We start from the raw sequence: 14,123 nt of genomic DNA, 5'->3' as shown, positions 1-14,123 counted from the left end.
AGAGTTCAAAAGGGCTGGGAGAAAAGGAGAAAAGAAAGCACACACTGCAAACGCAAGAGTGAAGTCAGTTACCCCTGAGAACAAACCACGCCGCCAGGGATGCAGTGAGATGTCCAGAAACAGCGGTGGCATGCCTCCCAGAGACTGGGCAGCCCTTCCACTATCAAAGAGGTGGGGCTTGGCTGTCGGCCCCCGACCTCCAGTTTATCTCCTCCCCCAAAACAGCTCTGATTGAATCCTCCTTGGCCCCAGCAAGGAAAGACACTGGGGGGCAAAGCTACCCTACTAGAATTACCACATTCCCTTCTTCCACCGACGGGGCAACTCTTACCAGAAAGGGCATCCTGCTGCCACCCTCAGACCCCTCCCACAAAACCCTGGAGAAGGGCCCCCTGGGATAACGCTGTTAAGGCCACTTCCAAATGAAGTCAGACCCTGGAGGGTCCCTCTGACACTCAGGCTCCCTCAGATACATGGACACCTCAAATCTTAACCGGGGAAGCCCGTGGCCTCGTGTCTCCCAACCTTGGAGACCCCTCTGCCCAGCCCTAAAACCCCATCTCAGAACTACCTCTCAGACTTAGGTACAGACCCTCGGCCCTCAAACTCATCTTGGAACCCCCAATCCTTTCCTAAGATTCTATCTAGCTAGTCCACTCAGCACCTCAAAACCTATTCTCAGACGCCAATAACTGCCTCAGTCCCCCTGTACCTCTCAAGCCCCCGCCGCGCCCAGGCCCCCTCAGTCCAGTCTCAGGCACCCGTAATCCTCAACTACCGTCCCCTCTACCCTCTCCAACCCAGTCTCGATCCCCCAATTCCCTCCTCGCCCCACCGGACTCAGCCACAGCCATCCACGTCTGCAAATGCCCATTCCAGGCTCTCTAATCCTGCTCCACTCCCCGCCTCAGGACCCCATCAGCCCCCGCAAGCCCCGTCCCAGGACGCTTTTCCCAGCTCCGCCCCAGCCTCGGTCCCCTCACCCCCGACCCCGTCTCAAGACCACCCCCCATTTCTCCTCCCAGTCCCCTCAAGCCAACTTGAGGCACCGCGACCGCCTCCGCCTTGGGCCACCTCCAGCCCGCCGCCAAGCCCCCGGCTCCGCGCGTCCCCCTCGAGGCCCCGCCGCCGCCGCCGCCGCCGCCGCCGCGAGCCCCCTCTCGGCTCACCTCCTCCATCTTCTGCACCATCTCTGTCAGCTGCCCCTCGTCCTCCAGCAACTCGTTGAGCTGCACCAGCGACAACCCGGCGAACCGGGCTTCGCTCCCGGCACCCGCCATCCCCGCGTTTCGGCTGCCGCTGCCGCTGCAGACGCCGCCGCCGCCACCGCCGCCGCTCTGGCTGCCAGGCTCCGCGGACCGGAAGCACCGCCCTCAAGGCCCGCCCCCAGCGGGGGGGCACGTGACGCCAGCCCTTGGGCCGTGACGTCATCACCGCGCGGGCGGGCGGACGTGACGTAGCAGTCTGGGCACCTGGCGGGAGGCGTGTTAGGGACGGGGGTTGTCTGAGGAAAGGTAGGGGGCTTCTAAGGGAAGGGAAAAGAACCTGGGGACGGGCTTGTGACACAGTGAGCAGCGGTAATGATGTCACTGCAGCACAGGAGTGTGCGCCATGATGTCATAAGAGCCTTTTCCTCAAGGAAAAGAAATGCCTAGATCCAAAGAAAGCAGTCAATGGGAAGGAAGTTCCTGCAGCCTAAGCCCAGCTTGACCCAGGGAACCCCAAAGAAGGGGACTTTATCGGAAAACAACTTTAGATGCCTTTGGCTCCTCGGAATTGTGGAGCAGCCAGGTCATTCATTTGACAAATATTTGTTGAGACCTGCTGTGTGAACTAGGAATTGGGTATACAGTTCTGAATAAAATAAAAAGGACCCCTGCTTACATGGAACTAACAGACAGGGAAGCAAACAAAAAAGTAAAATGGTTACAAATTGGGAGTGTGCAAAGAAGGAAATGAATGCCGAAATAAGAGAATAATAGAGCAGTAGAAGATGGCCCTCTCAGAGAAGATATCTGAGGAGACCTGAAGGATGAGAAGGGCAGAACAAGCCACCATTCCTGTATGAAGCCCAAGGCAGCAAGATCAGCATGTGCAAAGGCCCTGAGGCAGGACTAGCTTGGTACATTCAAGGAAGGGCAGGAAACCAGTATGGCTGAAGCATGGTGAGCAAGGACCCACATGAGTGGCCCCTTTGCATCAACTCAGAGGAAGGTGCCTAGACGTCCAGGTGGGCCAAGCTGTGCTCTTTCAGAAACAACATGATTTCGGGTGCCATTGCTCAATCTCCCCATCTGTCTAGAAGCCTCTCGAGATCCAGGAGTTCTGGGAACTGTTATCCTGCTTTGGAATCTGCCACAGTTCTAGCTGGAAGAAAGCAAAATCTGAGGTTAACCATGACAGCCTCCTAATTTTACACATAAGGAAACTGAGGCCCCGGGAGGAGGAAGTTTTTGTTTTTTTCCAGAATCGAGTAATTGGCAGCTCTCCTGGCTCCCAGACTGGCATCCGCCACGCTGGCATCCTACGACACTGACCTTGACACATAACTCAGCACTGAGCACAGTCCAGGCATTCAGTAAACGCTTGTTGGCTGACTAATGAGCTTTGTGTATGAAGATGTTTCTGCTCTGCCATCCATAGAGCATAAGGTCTGAGTTTTCTGCCCATACATTAGACTGGGCTGCACTGACCTGTTATTTCTCTCCTAACCCCTGTGACTGAGGGCACACATTTGTAGAAAATGAGCAAAATTAGAGGAAGCATTTCATACTGTTCGTAAACAAAAGTTTTTTATCTAGTTCAAAAACGGGCACACGGGACTTCCCTGGCGGTCCAGTGGTTAAGGCTCTGCACTTCCAATGCAGGGAGCACGGGTTCTACCCCTGGTCGGGGAACTAAGATCCCACATGCTGTGTGGCATGGCCAAAAAAAAAGAAAAAAGGGCACTCAGTTGTTTTCTTCCTTTGAGCTCCTGATACATGGTCCAAAAAGGTGGCTTTGAGGAAGAAAGACCACAATAAAGAGGAAGGGAATGTAGAAACTCAAGTTTATGGCCAGGGTAGTCACTCAGTTTTGTTTCGTTTTTTCTTTTCGCTTTAGGAAAAGTATAAACCTGCCAAACTGTGAATAGTAGCTATATTTCCAGGAAATTCTCATCCATGAGGCTTAAGACGTTGTCCAGAAATTTCTCAAATTCCCCACAGAAGGTAAGAATAAGGTTGGAGGGCAGAGCACTCCAGAACATAGAGGGATGAAGTAACTCATCCAAGGACACACACCAAGAATAAGCCCAGCACACCTGTATACAAGGGCTCCTAGAACGCTCAGTCCAGACCAGGTTCACAGCTCAGCCTTGCCTGGCCCTTTTATAAACCTTCTCAAGCCTGCTTTCTGCCACCGACCTATGCGAGTCACACACCACTTCCTTTGTCAAATAGAGCAACCACAGAAAAATCTTGTTTTCTCCTGCTCTAAAAATTTCTCGTGGCACTTAAAAGTGGTTGAGAGAAGAAACATAAGAAAATCATTGCATTGCTGTCAAACCCGTTTATTTAAATGCATGGGTGAGCTTGTACATCACCCTCCCCTCCTTTTTCTCTTTTGTTAACTGATGTTGGGATTTCTCCGCAAACCTGTATCTGCCTGTAGTATTTGTGGGTTAACTAAGATTTTGCACTGGCAAATCAAAGGCAATGTATGTATGTGCCAAGGCTTCTGTCTCAACGGGAGCATTGTTACCACCTGGAAATGAGTCTCCTGTCATACAACGTGGGGAAATTGTTTGGAAAGCATACTCCAAAAGAAATACATAGACTTCACACAGTTGAAACTTAAGATCTTCTAGCCTTGAGATTAGAATTTTCTCTCTGATGGAAGTTAGTAGAATTAGTCATAAATGTCTTCCAGTTTGAGGAGCTGGGAGAAAATATGCTGCCCTGATGACAACGTATCCATAGCATATGCTATGCAGCTCTGTGTGGGCAGGAGAGGAATGATTTCCCGAGGACGCAGGTGGCACAGCCGTGCCCCTCTTAGGACACACAGCCTGATGGCACCACCATTGTCACTGCCATCTACTGACACCTAAATGCCCAACATGACCTAAGCACTACTCATCAAGAAGAAAAAACAAATCATTTTAGACAGAGTCCCTACTTCGGAGGGTGAGGGAAGGTACACAAATATAGAGCAGTACCTTTTTAAAATTTTTATTTTACTTTCATTTTTGGCTGCATTGGGTCTTCACTGCTGCACACGGGCTTTCTCTAGTTGCAGCGAGCGGGGGCTTCTCCTTGCAGTGGCTTTTCTTTTTGCGGAGCACAGGCTCTAGGCATGCGGGCTTCAGGCACGAGGGCTCAGTAGTTGTGGCGCATGGGCTTAGTTGCTCTGTGGCATGTGGGATCCTCCCAGATCAGGGCTCGAACCCCTGTCCCCTGACTTAGGCAGGCAGATTCTTAACCACTGTGCCACCAGGGAAGCCCTAGAGCAGTACCTTTTAAATGATATTTAAAGTTGATGTTATTTTGCTGTGTTGTAAAGGTGGAGGATGCAGGAAGTTTGGTTATTTTAATTTGAAGTTTGCCTTTTTTTTGTTTTTGGATTTTTCTCTTATTTTTTGCTCCCATATGGGGTTTATTTAATCAACTATTTCAGTCACACACAAAAAAAAAAAAGGAGAGAGAAAAATATAACAAACACTCATGTGACTCACCTGATTAAAGACTAAACATCACAGGCACAATTGAAGCCCCTAGTATCCTTTCTCCCTTTCCAGAGGGTAGCTACTATCTTATTATTTTACCTTACATCTATATAGCCATAACCTTAATTTTACAATATACACATATGTGTATATATATATATTTACACACACGCACATATATATACACACACATTTGTAGAAAATGAGCAAAATTAGGGGAAGCATTTCATACTATCTGTGAATAAAAGTTTTTACTGAGTTCAAAAAAGGGCACACGGGACTCCCCTGGTGATCCAGTGGTTAAGACTCTGTGTTTTGGATCAACAGTGAGTTTGTTTTGGGGTTGTTGTTTTTTTTCAGCCACACCTCGTGGCTTGCGGGATCTTAGCTCCCCAACGAGGGACTGAACCCAAGCCCACGGCAGTGAAAGCACCGAGTCCTAACCACTGGGCCAGGGAATTCCCAACAGTGAGTTTCTGAAATGTATCCCTGCTGATTCATATAGTTTGAAACATTCTTTTTTCACAACTGTATAGTGTGCCACTGTATACATGTATGACAATTTTTGAACTCCTTTCTTCTGTTGTTGAGGGTCAGAGGGTATTCACATCTTCAGCCTTACCAGATGTTGCCAAATTGCTTTCCAAAATGGTTGTACCAGTAGTGTTTGTTTTATTGTGACCAAATATACATAAAATTTGCCATTTTAAATATACTAAGTGTACAGTTCAGTGGCATTAAGTATATTCACATTGCTGTGCAGCCGTCACCACCATCCATGTCCAGAACCGAAACTCTGTACCCATTCAGCAGTAATTCCTGTTTCCGCCTTCCTCCAGCCTCTCGTAACCATCATTCTCTTTTCTGTCTCTATGAGTTTGATAACTCTAGGGACATCACATAAGTGGAGTCACACAATACTTGTCCTTTGGTGACTAACTTATTTCACATAATGTCTTCAAGGTTCATCCATGTTGTAGCATGTGTCAGCATTTCACTCCTTTTAAAGAATGAATAATATTCCCAGGTATGTATAGACCACATTTGTTCATCTGTTCATCTGTCAATGAACATTTGGGCTGTTTCCACCTTTTCTGTGTGTGAATAATGCCGTTGGTATACAATTGGCATACAATTATCTGCTCAAGTCCCTGATTTCAGTCCTTTTGTGTATATACCCAGAAGAATTACTGGATTATATGGTATTTAACTTTTTGAGGAACCACCATATACTGTTTTACATAATGATTGCACCATCTTACATTCCCACCAGCCACGCACAAGGGTTCCAGTTTCTCCTCAGCCACATCAAAATTGTTTTCTGGAGTTTTAAAAAAATATATAACAGGGCTTTCCTGGTGGCGCAGTGGTTGAGAGCCCACCTGCCGATACAAGGGACACTGGTTCGTGCCCTGGTCCGGGAAGATCCCACATGCTGCGGAGCGACTGGGCCCGTGAGCCATGGCCGCTGAGCCTGCACGTCCGGAGAGGCCACAACAGTGAGAGGCCCACGTACCGCAAAAAATATATATATATATATTTTTTGTGCCAAAAAAGTGAGCTTATATGCATTACATCATCTTTCACTCAGTGCAGGTCAGATGTAGGATGTCTGAAAAGTTCCAGAAACCAATTATTATCTATAAAGATAACTTTTCTTTATCCCTACAAGCCAGGAGGTAAGATGTAAAGAGGTTCTGGATGAGTAGAGAAATGAATGTTTTCAAATTCTCGGTCTTAAAATTAGCCACATCCTTTACATACAGAGACAATGAAAGAAGTGGGAAACAGATGGCTGTCAGAGACCAGAAAGGCACCTGGGGTAGCCGGCATCCTGATATTCACGCCCTCGAGTAACCCTCTGTGGTCTTGTACCGGCGTTGGGCTGTGTCATCAGTAGTATATGGCAGTGATGCACAACACTTCCAAGATTAGGTTTCTATTTCATATTCCTCCTCTCTCACCTGACAAACTCTAGGGAAAGCCAGCTGTCATATCAGGAGGACATTCAAGAAGTACACATGATAAACTGAGCTCTACCAGCAACCATCCCCAGTCGAGCCTCAGAGGACAGCAGCCTCATGAGAGACCCTGAGCCAGAATCACCCAGCTAAGCTGCTCCCGGGTTCCTGACCCTCATAAACTATTTGTGAGATAACAAATGTTTGTTGGTGGGGGCTTCCCTGGTGGCGCAGTGGTTAAGAATCCACCTGCCAATGCAGGGGACACGGGCTCGAGCCCTGGTCTGGGAAGATCCCACATGCCGCGGAGCAACTAAGTCCGTGTGCCACGACTACTGAGCCTGCACTCTGGAGCCTGTGAGCCACAACTACTGAGCCCACGTGCCACAACTACTGAACTCGCGCGCCTAGAGCCCGTGCTCCGCAACAAGAGAAGCCACCGCAGTGAGAAGCCTGCACACCGCAACAAAGAGTAGCCCCCCGCTCGCCGCAACTAGAGAAATCCTGCGTGCAGCAAAGACCTGACTCAGCCCAAAATAAATAAATAAATAAATTTTAAAAAACAAATGTTTGTTGTTAAGCTGCTAAGTTTGGGTGTAATTTGTTCTGCAGCAAGAGATAATTAATGCGGCACATACAGAGTGGTCATAAGAGAGAAAGATGAATAAGGGACCATTATTATGATAACTTAAATGACCAACACTAAGAGAATGGATGTCTGGGTGGTAAATCTGACCAATGGTATATTTAACAGACATTCAGATAAGAAGCAGAAAGACTAAGAAGCAACATGGAAAAACCAATAGGAGTTAATATTAAGCTACAAAGACAACATATAATTACATACTGTGATTATAACCATGAACAAGTCATGTTTGTATATAAACAAAGACTAGAAAGTCTTTTTTAAAAATTGTTGGTGGACAGGACAGTAGATTAAAATATTTTCTTATGAGAGTTGGGTTTTTTTTGCATTTGATAAAGTTTAATACCTTTTTTTACAAGGATAATACTAATAAAAAAGATGATGTTCAACACACATTTATAACAATAATCATCAGTATAATACATTTCATAGGAAACCAGGAATGGAAGAGACTTCCCTGACTCTGGAAAGGCTGCTTATCCCAAACCTACAGCAACACCCTACTGAATGGAGAAGTGTGAGCCTCCTCGTTTTATTTTTTAAGAAGCTGACATGCACACCCAGGTGTGCCTGGCCCCAATTCTCACACTGTTTCCTGCATGTCTAACAAAGGCTGAAGCATGGGCAGGCTCTAGGAATTTTCTTTGGAGCAAGGTCCTTTTAGTTGATGAGAGTTATGTTAAACAAAAAACTACTAGCAAGTTGTCACCTTAACTAAAATAAAAGGGGGTGGGCTTCCCTGGTGGCGCAGTGGTTAAGAATCCTCCTGCCAATGCAGGGGACACGGGTTTGAGCCCTGGTCCGGGAGGATCCCACGTGCCGCAAAGCAACTAAGCCCGTGCGCCACAACTACTGAGCCTGCACTCTAGAGCCCGTGAGCCACAACTACTGAAGCCCACGCGCCTAGAGCCCGTGCTCTGCAACAAGAGAAGCCACCACAGTGAGAAGCCCACGCACTGCAACGAAGAGTGGCCCCCGCTCACCACAACTCGAGAAAAGCCCACATACAGCAACAAAGACCCAACACAGCCAAAAATAAAATAAATTTATTTAAAAAATAAATAAAAGGGAGAAAACTGATGTAGGTTCATTTTAGCAGCTACCAACGACCTCAAAGTTTTATTGAACAATGGTACAAAGACCAAAATAATCACCAAAAACCTAATAAATTCCTCAAACCCCAGACTTATTATGCTGAGCAAACCCACAAGAAGTAAAAATGTGTTGGCTCAGGGCTTCCCTAGTGGTGCAGTGGTTGAGACTCTGCCTGCCAATGCAGGGGACATGGGTTCGTGCCCTGGTCCGGGAAGATCCCACATGCCGCCGAGCGGCTGGGCCCGTGAGCCATGGCAGCTGAGCCTGCGCATCCAGAGCCTGTGCTCCGCAACGGGAGAGGCCACAACAGTGAGAGGCCCATGTACCGTTAAAAAAAAAAAAAAAAAAAAAAGTGTTGGCTCAATAAACCAGTTTTTACAGTCTGATTTCCTTTAAACTCTCTACTTTAGCGTTGCTGAAATATTACTCTTCTAATTATTTAAAAAGTTTTTTTAAACGTTGTCTTTGCTTTTTGTACCTCTCACCAAAAACTGTCCTGCACCATTATTTCAAATTAAAACAGGAAGTAATAAAGCTATTTTCTTTTTTTTAATAAGTTCATCCATTTTATTTATTTTTGGCTGCATTGGGTCTCCGTTGCTACGGGCGGGCTCTCTCTAGTTGCGGCGAGCGGGGACCACTCTTTGTTGTGGTGCATGGGCCTCTCATTGCAGCGGCTTCTTTTGTTGCGGAGCGCGGGCTCTAGAGTGCAGGCTCAGCAGTTGTGGCGCATAGGCCCAGCTGCTCCGTGGCATGTGGGATCCTCCCTGAACCAAGGATCGAACCCTCCTCCCCTGCATTGGCAGGCGGACTCCTAATCACTGTGCCACCGGGGAAGCCCCAAAGCTATTTACTCTTCTGTTCAACCTTCCCCTTCTGATCAGTCTATTTCACAGGGAGGATTGCCTGTAAGATTACTTAACTTTTGCTTCCCTCAAGAACAATCTCACAGATTGTCTCTGGAGAGGACTCTAAATGTTTTCAAATTCCAGAACTTTGTTTTCCTCACCAAAATGGCCTTCAGAGGGACTCCCCTGGTGGCACAGTGGTTAAGAATCCACCAGGGGACATGGGTTCGAGCCCTGGTCCGGGAAGATCCTACATGCCGCGGAGCAACTAAGCCTGTGCACAACTACTGAACCCGCGTGCTGCAACTACAGAAGCCCGTGTGCCTAGAGCCCGTGCTCCGCAACAAGAGAAGCCACTGACCGCAATGAGAAGCCTGCGCACCGCAACAAAGAGTAGCCCCCGCTCGCCGCAACTAGAGAAAGCCCGCGCGCAGCAACGAAGACCCAATGCAGCCAAAAATAAGTAAATGAATAAATAAATAAAAACGCAATCTTTAAAAAAAATGGCCTTCAGAAAGTGGTCAATGTTTTGCCCTGTTTTTCCTTGACACAGAAGCTAAACCACAGAGGCAATGAACAGTCTGTTCTGTACATGTATATACTGCAATAAGCTTGACAACTTCAAAAACATTAAGTTCATGAAATTAATTCAGCTCTAAATTTCACTTCCAGCCCTGACAAGGTTTGAAAAACCTAACATATGAGCAGTGGTTATGACATTTAAGTTGATTTACATGTAGGTAAACTTAGAGAGACATGATTTCCAGGCAATGTGCTTGCAAATTCTCTAGGAAGAAACAAACTTTCTCAAGGTGGTATTTTCAAAAGAACCTTTTCAGGTTTGGGGTTTTTTGTTTTTTTGTTTTTTTTTTTTTTAAGTTATAAAAGTAATTTGCAGGGCTTCCCTGGTGGCGCAGTGGTTGAGAGTCTGCCTGCCGATGCAGGGGACACGGGTTCGTGCCCCGGTCCAGGAAGATCCCACATGCCGCAGAGCGGCTGGGCCCATGAGCCATGGCCGCTGAGCCTGCGCGTCCGGACCCTGTGCTCCACAGCGGGAGAGGCCACAACAGTGAGAGGTCCACGTACAGAAAAAAGAAAAAAAAAAAAAAAATAGAAATCCCATGGGGCTTCCCCGGTGGCGCAGTAGTTGAGAATCCGCCTGCCGATGCAGGGGACACAGGTTCAAGCCCTGGTCCGGGAAGATCCCACATACCGAGGAGCAACTAAGCCCATGCTCTACAACTACTGAGCCTGCGCTCTAGAGCCTGTGAGCCACAACTACTGAGCCCATGCGCTGCATCTACTGAAGCCCACGCGCCTAAAGCATGGCTCCGCAACAAGAGAAGCCATCACATTGAGAAGCCGGTGCACCGCAATGAAGAGGAGACCCTGCTCGCCGCAACTAGAGAAAGCCCGCACACAGCAGTGAAGACCCAATACAGACAAAAATAATAAATAAAAATAAAATAAATTAAAAAAAAGAAATCCCGTCAATCTCATCCCAGAGGTAACCACAATGAGCAGTTTCGTGTTTTGCGTTCTAGAATTTCTCTAAATCTAGATAAACACACACACATGTAACATTTCATTGAGCACAAACGGGAGCTTACTACGTACTCTGCAACTGGAAGTTTAGTACTTTTAGCTACACCACATTCTTTTTAATGGCTATCTAGTATTCCAGAGGGCCTGTTGTGGGACTCTAGGTTTCTAGTTGTCCACACAGTATGATGCAATGAACTCTCTCATATACACATCTTTGCATACTTCTGCGAGTGTATATGGAGAATTTCCTCTAAATTGAAATGGAACCACTTTTTAATTTTTTAATAGATTTTTAAAGAACGGTTTGATTTACAGAAAAAATGAGACGATAGTTCAAAAAGTTCCCATATTTTCCCTCATCCAGTTTTCCCTATTAACAACTTATATTAGTATGGTACATTTGCCACAATTAATGAACCAATATTGATACCCTGTTTGTAACTAAAGTCATTATTTAGATGTCCTTTGTTTTTATCTAACGTCCTTTTTCTGTCCCAGGATCCCATCCAGGAAACCATGCTAGATTTAATCATCATATCTCCTTAGGCCCCTCTTGACTGTGGCAATTTCTCAGACTTTCTTTGGTTTCGATGACCTTGATAGATTTGAGAAGTACAGATATTTTAGGTTATCTTCTGTCAGAATTTGTCTAGTGTTTTTCTTATGATTAGACTGGGGTCCTAGGTTTTGGGGAGGAAGGCCACTCTCATCACATCACATCAAGAGTATAGATGACCAGACATGATTTATCACTGCTGATACTAAACTTGATCACCTGTGTAGCCAGTGGTTGTCAAGTGTCTCCCCTGTGGAGTTACTCTATTTGCCTCCTTTCCACACTGTCCTCTTTGGAAGAAAGTCACTAGCCACAGCCCACACCTAAGATGTTATGTTCCCCTTTTTAATTTTTAAAGTCATAAAATGGTATAAAAATCAAATTTAAACAGTTGACAAGGAGGCAAAACAAAAAACCATTGTTAACAGCCTTGTGTTTCCTTCCTGGAATTTTTTCAAGGCATATTCAAGCAACTATGTTCATGTCCACCCTCCCATCCACTCCCCGCTCCGTTTTTTTAAAAAGGGGGCTCGTATTCGACTTACATGGAATCTGTCATTTTGAAATCACATCGCTAAAGAAGATAAATCAACATGACTCTTTAATAACATTATCTGATCCGCGGATCCTTCCAGAAGCACTTGAAGCTCCCTCAGCTGACACTGCCTCTGTTTACATTTCCTCTATCAGCACTGAAAATGGTTTGAGTGGCTCTTTTTTTCTTTTAATTCCATGCATTTTTAAAAGAGATTCTTCTGCGGCAGAAGGTGTTAACTCAGGCACTAAATCCGGAACATTCTAATCCTGTGAAGTTTTGCACGTCTCATTTTTGGCAGAAAATGTGTGAAGATGAGAGATTATTCCTTACCCCATACAGCTCCCAAGGCGGCTCTGCGCAAGTTAATCGCCTTACATCCTCCCACACTTCAGATGCCTCCCACCTCCGGACCTAGCTTTGGTATTTCCAGAAGCCCACCTAGGTTCCCTCTCTTCTTTCAAGAGGGGCTGCCTTAGCTGATGCACCGCAAGTCTGCCCTCTGCTCCCAAGTCTCTCTCCTTTTACATATATAATTTTCGGAATGTTGAACTGCACGAGTCATGTGTGAGTCCTTCTGTATTCGTTTCCTTTGGCCACTTTAACGAACCACCACCAACTTTAACACAAATTCCTTCTCTTACCGTTCTGGACGTCAGGAGTCTGAAGTCAGGAAGTCCTAAGGTGAAGGTGTTGGCAGAACTGCCCCCTCCTGCAGGCTGGGAGGGGAGAATCCGCCTCCTTGCCTTTCTTGCAGCTTCTAGAAGCCGCCCGCTTTCCTTGGCTGGGAGGGGGGCACCTTCCTTTTCAAAGCGGATCACTCAGAGCTCTGATCCTGCTGTCACGTCTCCGCCCTGACTCTGACCCTCCTGCCTCCCTCTCATAAGGACCCTGTGATGACATTGGCCTCACCTGGATGACCCAGGAGGCTCCGCATCTCAAGGGCCTGAACTGAACACACCTGCCAAGCCCCTTTGGCCTCACAAGGCAACATGAGCATTAGGATGTGGGTTTACTTGGGGAATTATTATTCAGCACGCCACACCATCCTCCTTTAAACATAAATAAATCAGAACCTAAAGGCTCCTTTGACCACCTAACTCTCTGGTCCATCCTGTCTCCCAGGAGAGACCACTATGAATTCATCCAAAGACTTGGGGTGTCTTTTTCGAGACCATTTTTATTCTTTAACGTATGTACATATATTCACATAGCGTATTTATTTAGTATTGTTGTTGGTGGATTTTTTTAATAAAAAAAACCCAAGTGGCATCACATTATTCAACATGCTTGTTTCTCTGTTTTAAGACCCATCAGCTCTATTTATATAGAACTGGTTCAGCTGCCACCATTTCAAACTATTTGCGGATCGTAGTAAAATATACATAAAGTTTACCATTTTAACCACTTCTAAATCTGCAGTTCAGTGGCATTAAGTACACTCGCTTTGTTGTGCAACCATCACCCCCATGCAACTCTAGACAATTTTCATCATCACAAGCTGAAACTCTGTCCCCCTTTAAACAACTCCCCGTTTCCCCATCCCTCCACCCTGGCGACCTCTCTTCTACTTTCTATCTCTGTGAATTTGCCTCTTCCAGATACTTCATAGAAGAGGCATGCACACAGTATTGGTGCTCTTGTGTCTGACTTTGTTTCACTTTGCAGGATTTTTTTCAAGCTTCCTTCACGTCCTAGCACATTATCAGCACTTCATCTGGCATTCCATGCCTTCAGTTTGCTCTCAATCAACCTGCACCTGTTTGCATTCTCTTTTGCAAGCCGTCTGCAACCTTTTCCACCTGGGTTTGATCTGTCCCTGCCAATGAACTGTAAACTAGGATCAGAAAAACCAGATGACCGTCCTCTCCAGAGTCTGCTGGCACAATGTCCACAACAGGGACTTGGGCGATGATGTACTGTTTGAATGAGAACCGCCCTGTCTGGGTAACCGAGGCACCTGGGTTCTGGCAATTGCAAGGAGGAACAAATGACTTCGCTCCTTAGACCTCACTTTTCCCATCTGGAAAATGGGGCTAATTCCTGTCTCGGCTCCTTCGCTGCAAAATAGGGCATCATCTCTATAGAAAAGCTTGCATGGGGCAGTTGTTGCCTCCTTGACAAGTCAGCGCCCCCGGCAGTCTGGTCTGGGTGGCCCGCGGTCCCCCTGATGCCTGGCAGGGGCTCGACTGAGGGAATAAAAACTACACAAACCCTTTCTAACCCTCTTTC

General features: G+C 46.6%; 1 protein-coding gene across 1 annotated transcript in view; it reads right to left on the bottom strand.

Moving 5' to 3' along the window:
- Positions 1-1,280, bottom strand: part of VPS37B (VPS37B subunit of ESCRT-I) — a 25,530-nt gene extending 24,250 nt beyond the window's left edge. The window contains exon 1 of the mRNA XM_007448685.1: positions 1,170-1,280. Within this exon, the coding sequence (XP_007448747.1) occupies positions 1,170-1,280 (111 nt within the window). The remainder of the gene's footprint in view (positions 1-1,169) is intronic.
- Positions 1,281-14,123: the final 12,843 nt, after the last annotated feature.

Source organism: Lipotes vexillifer, unplaced genomic scaffold (genome assembly GCF_000442215.2).
Source record: "Lipotes vexillifer unplaced genomic scaffold, Lipotes_vexillifer_v1.1 scaffold21, whole genome shotgun sequence".
Lineage (NCBI taxonomy): Eukaryota > Metazoa > Chordata > Mammalia > Artiodactyla > Lipotidae > Lipotes > Lipotes vexillifer.
Note: the sequence above shows the minus strand (reverse complement) of the source record. Positions and strands in the feature narration are given on the sequence as shown.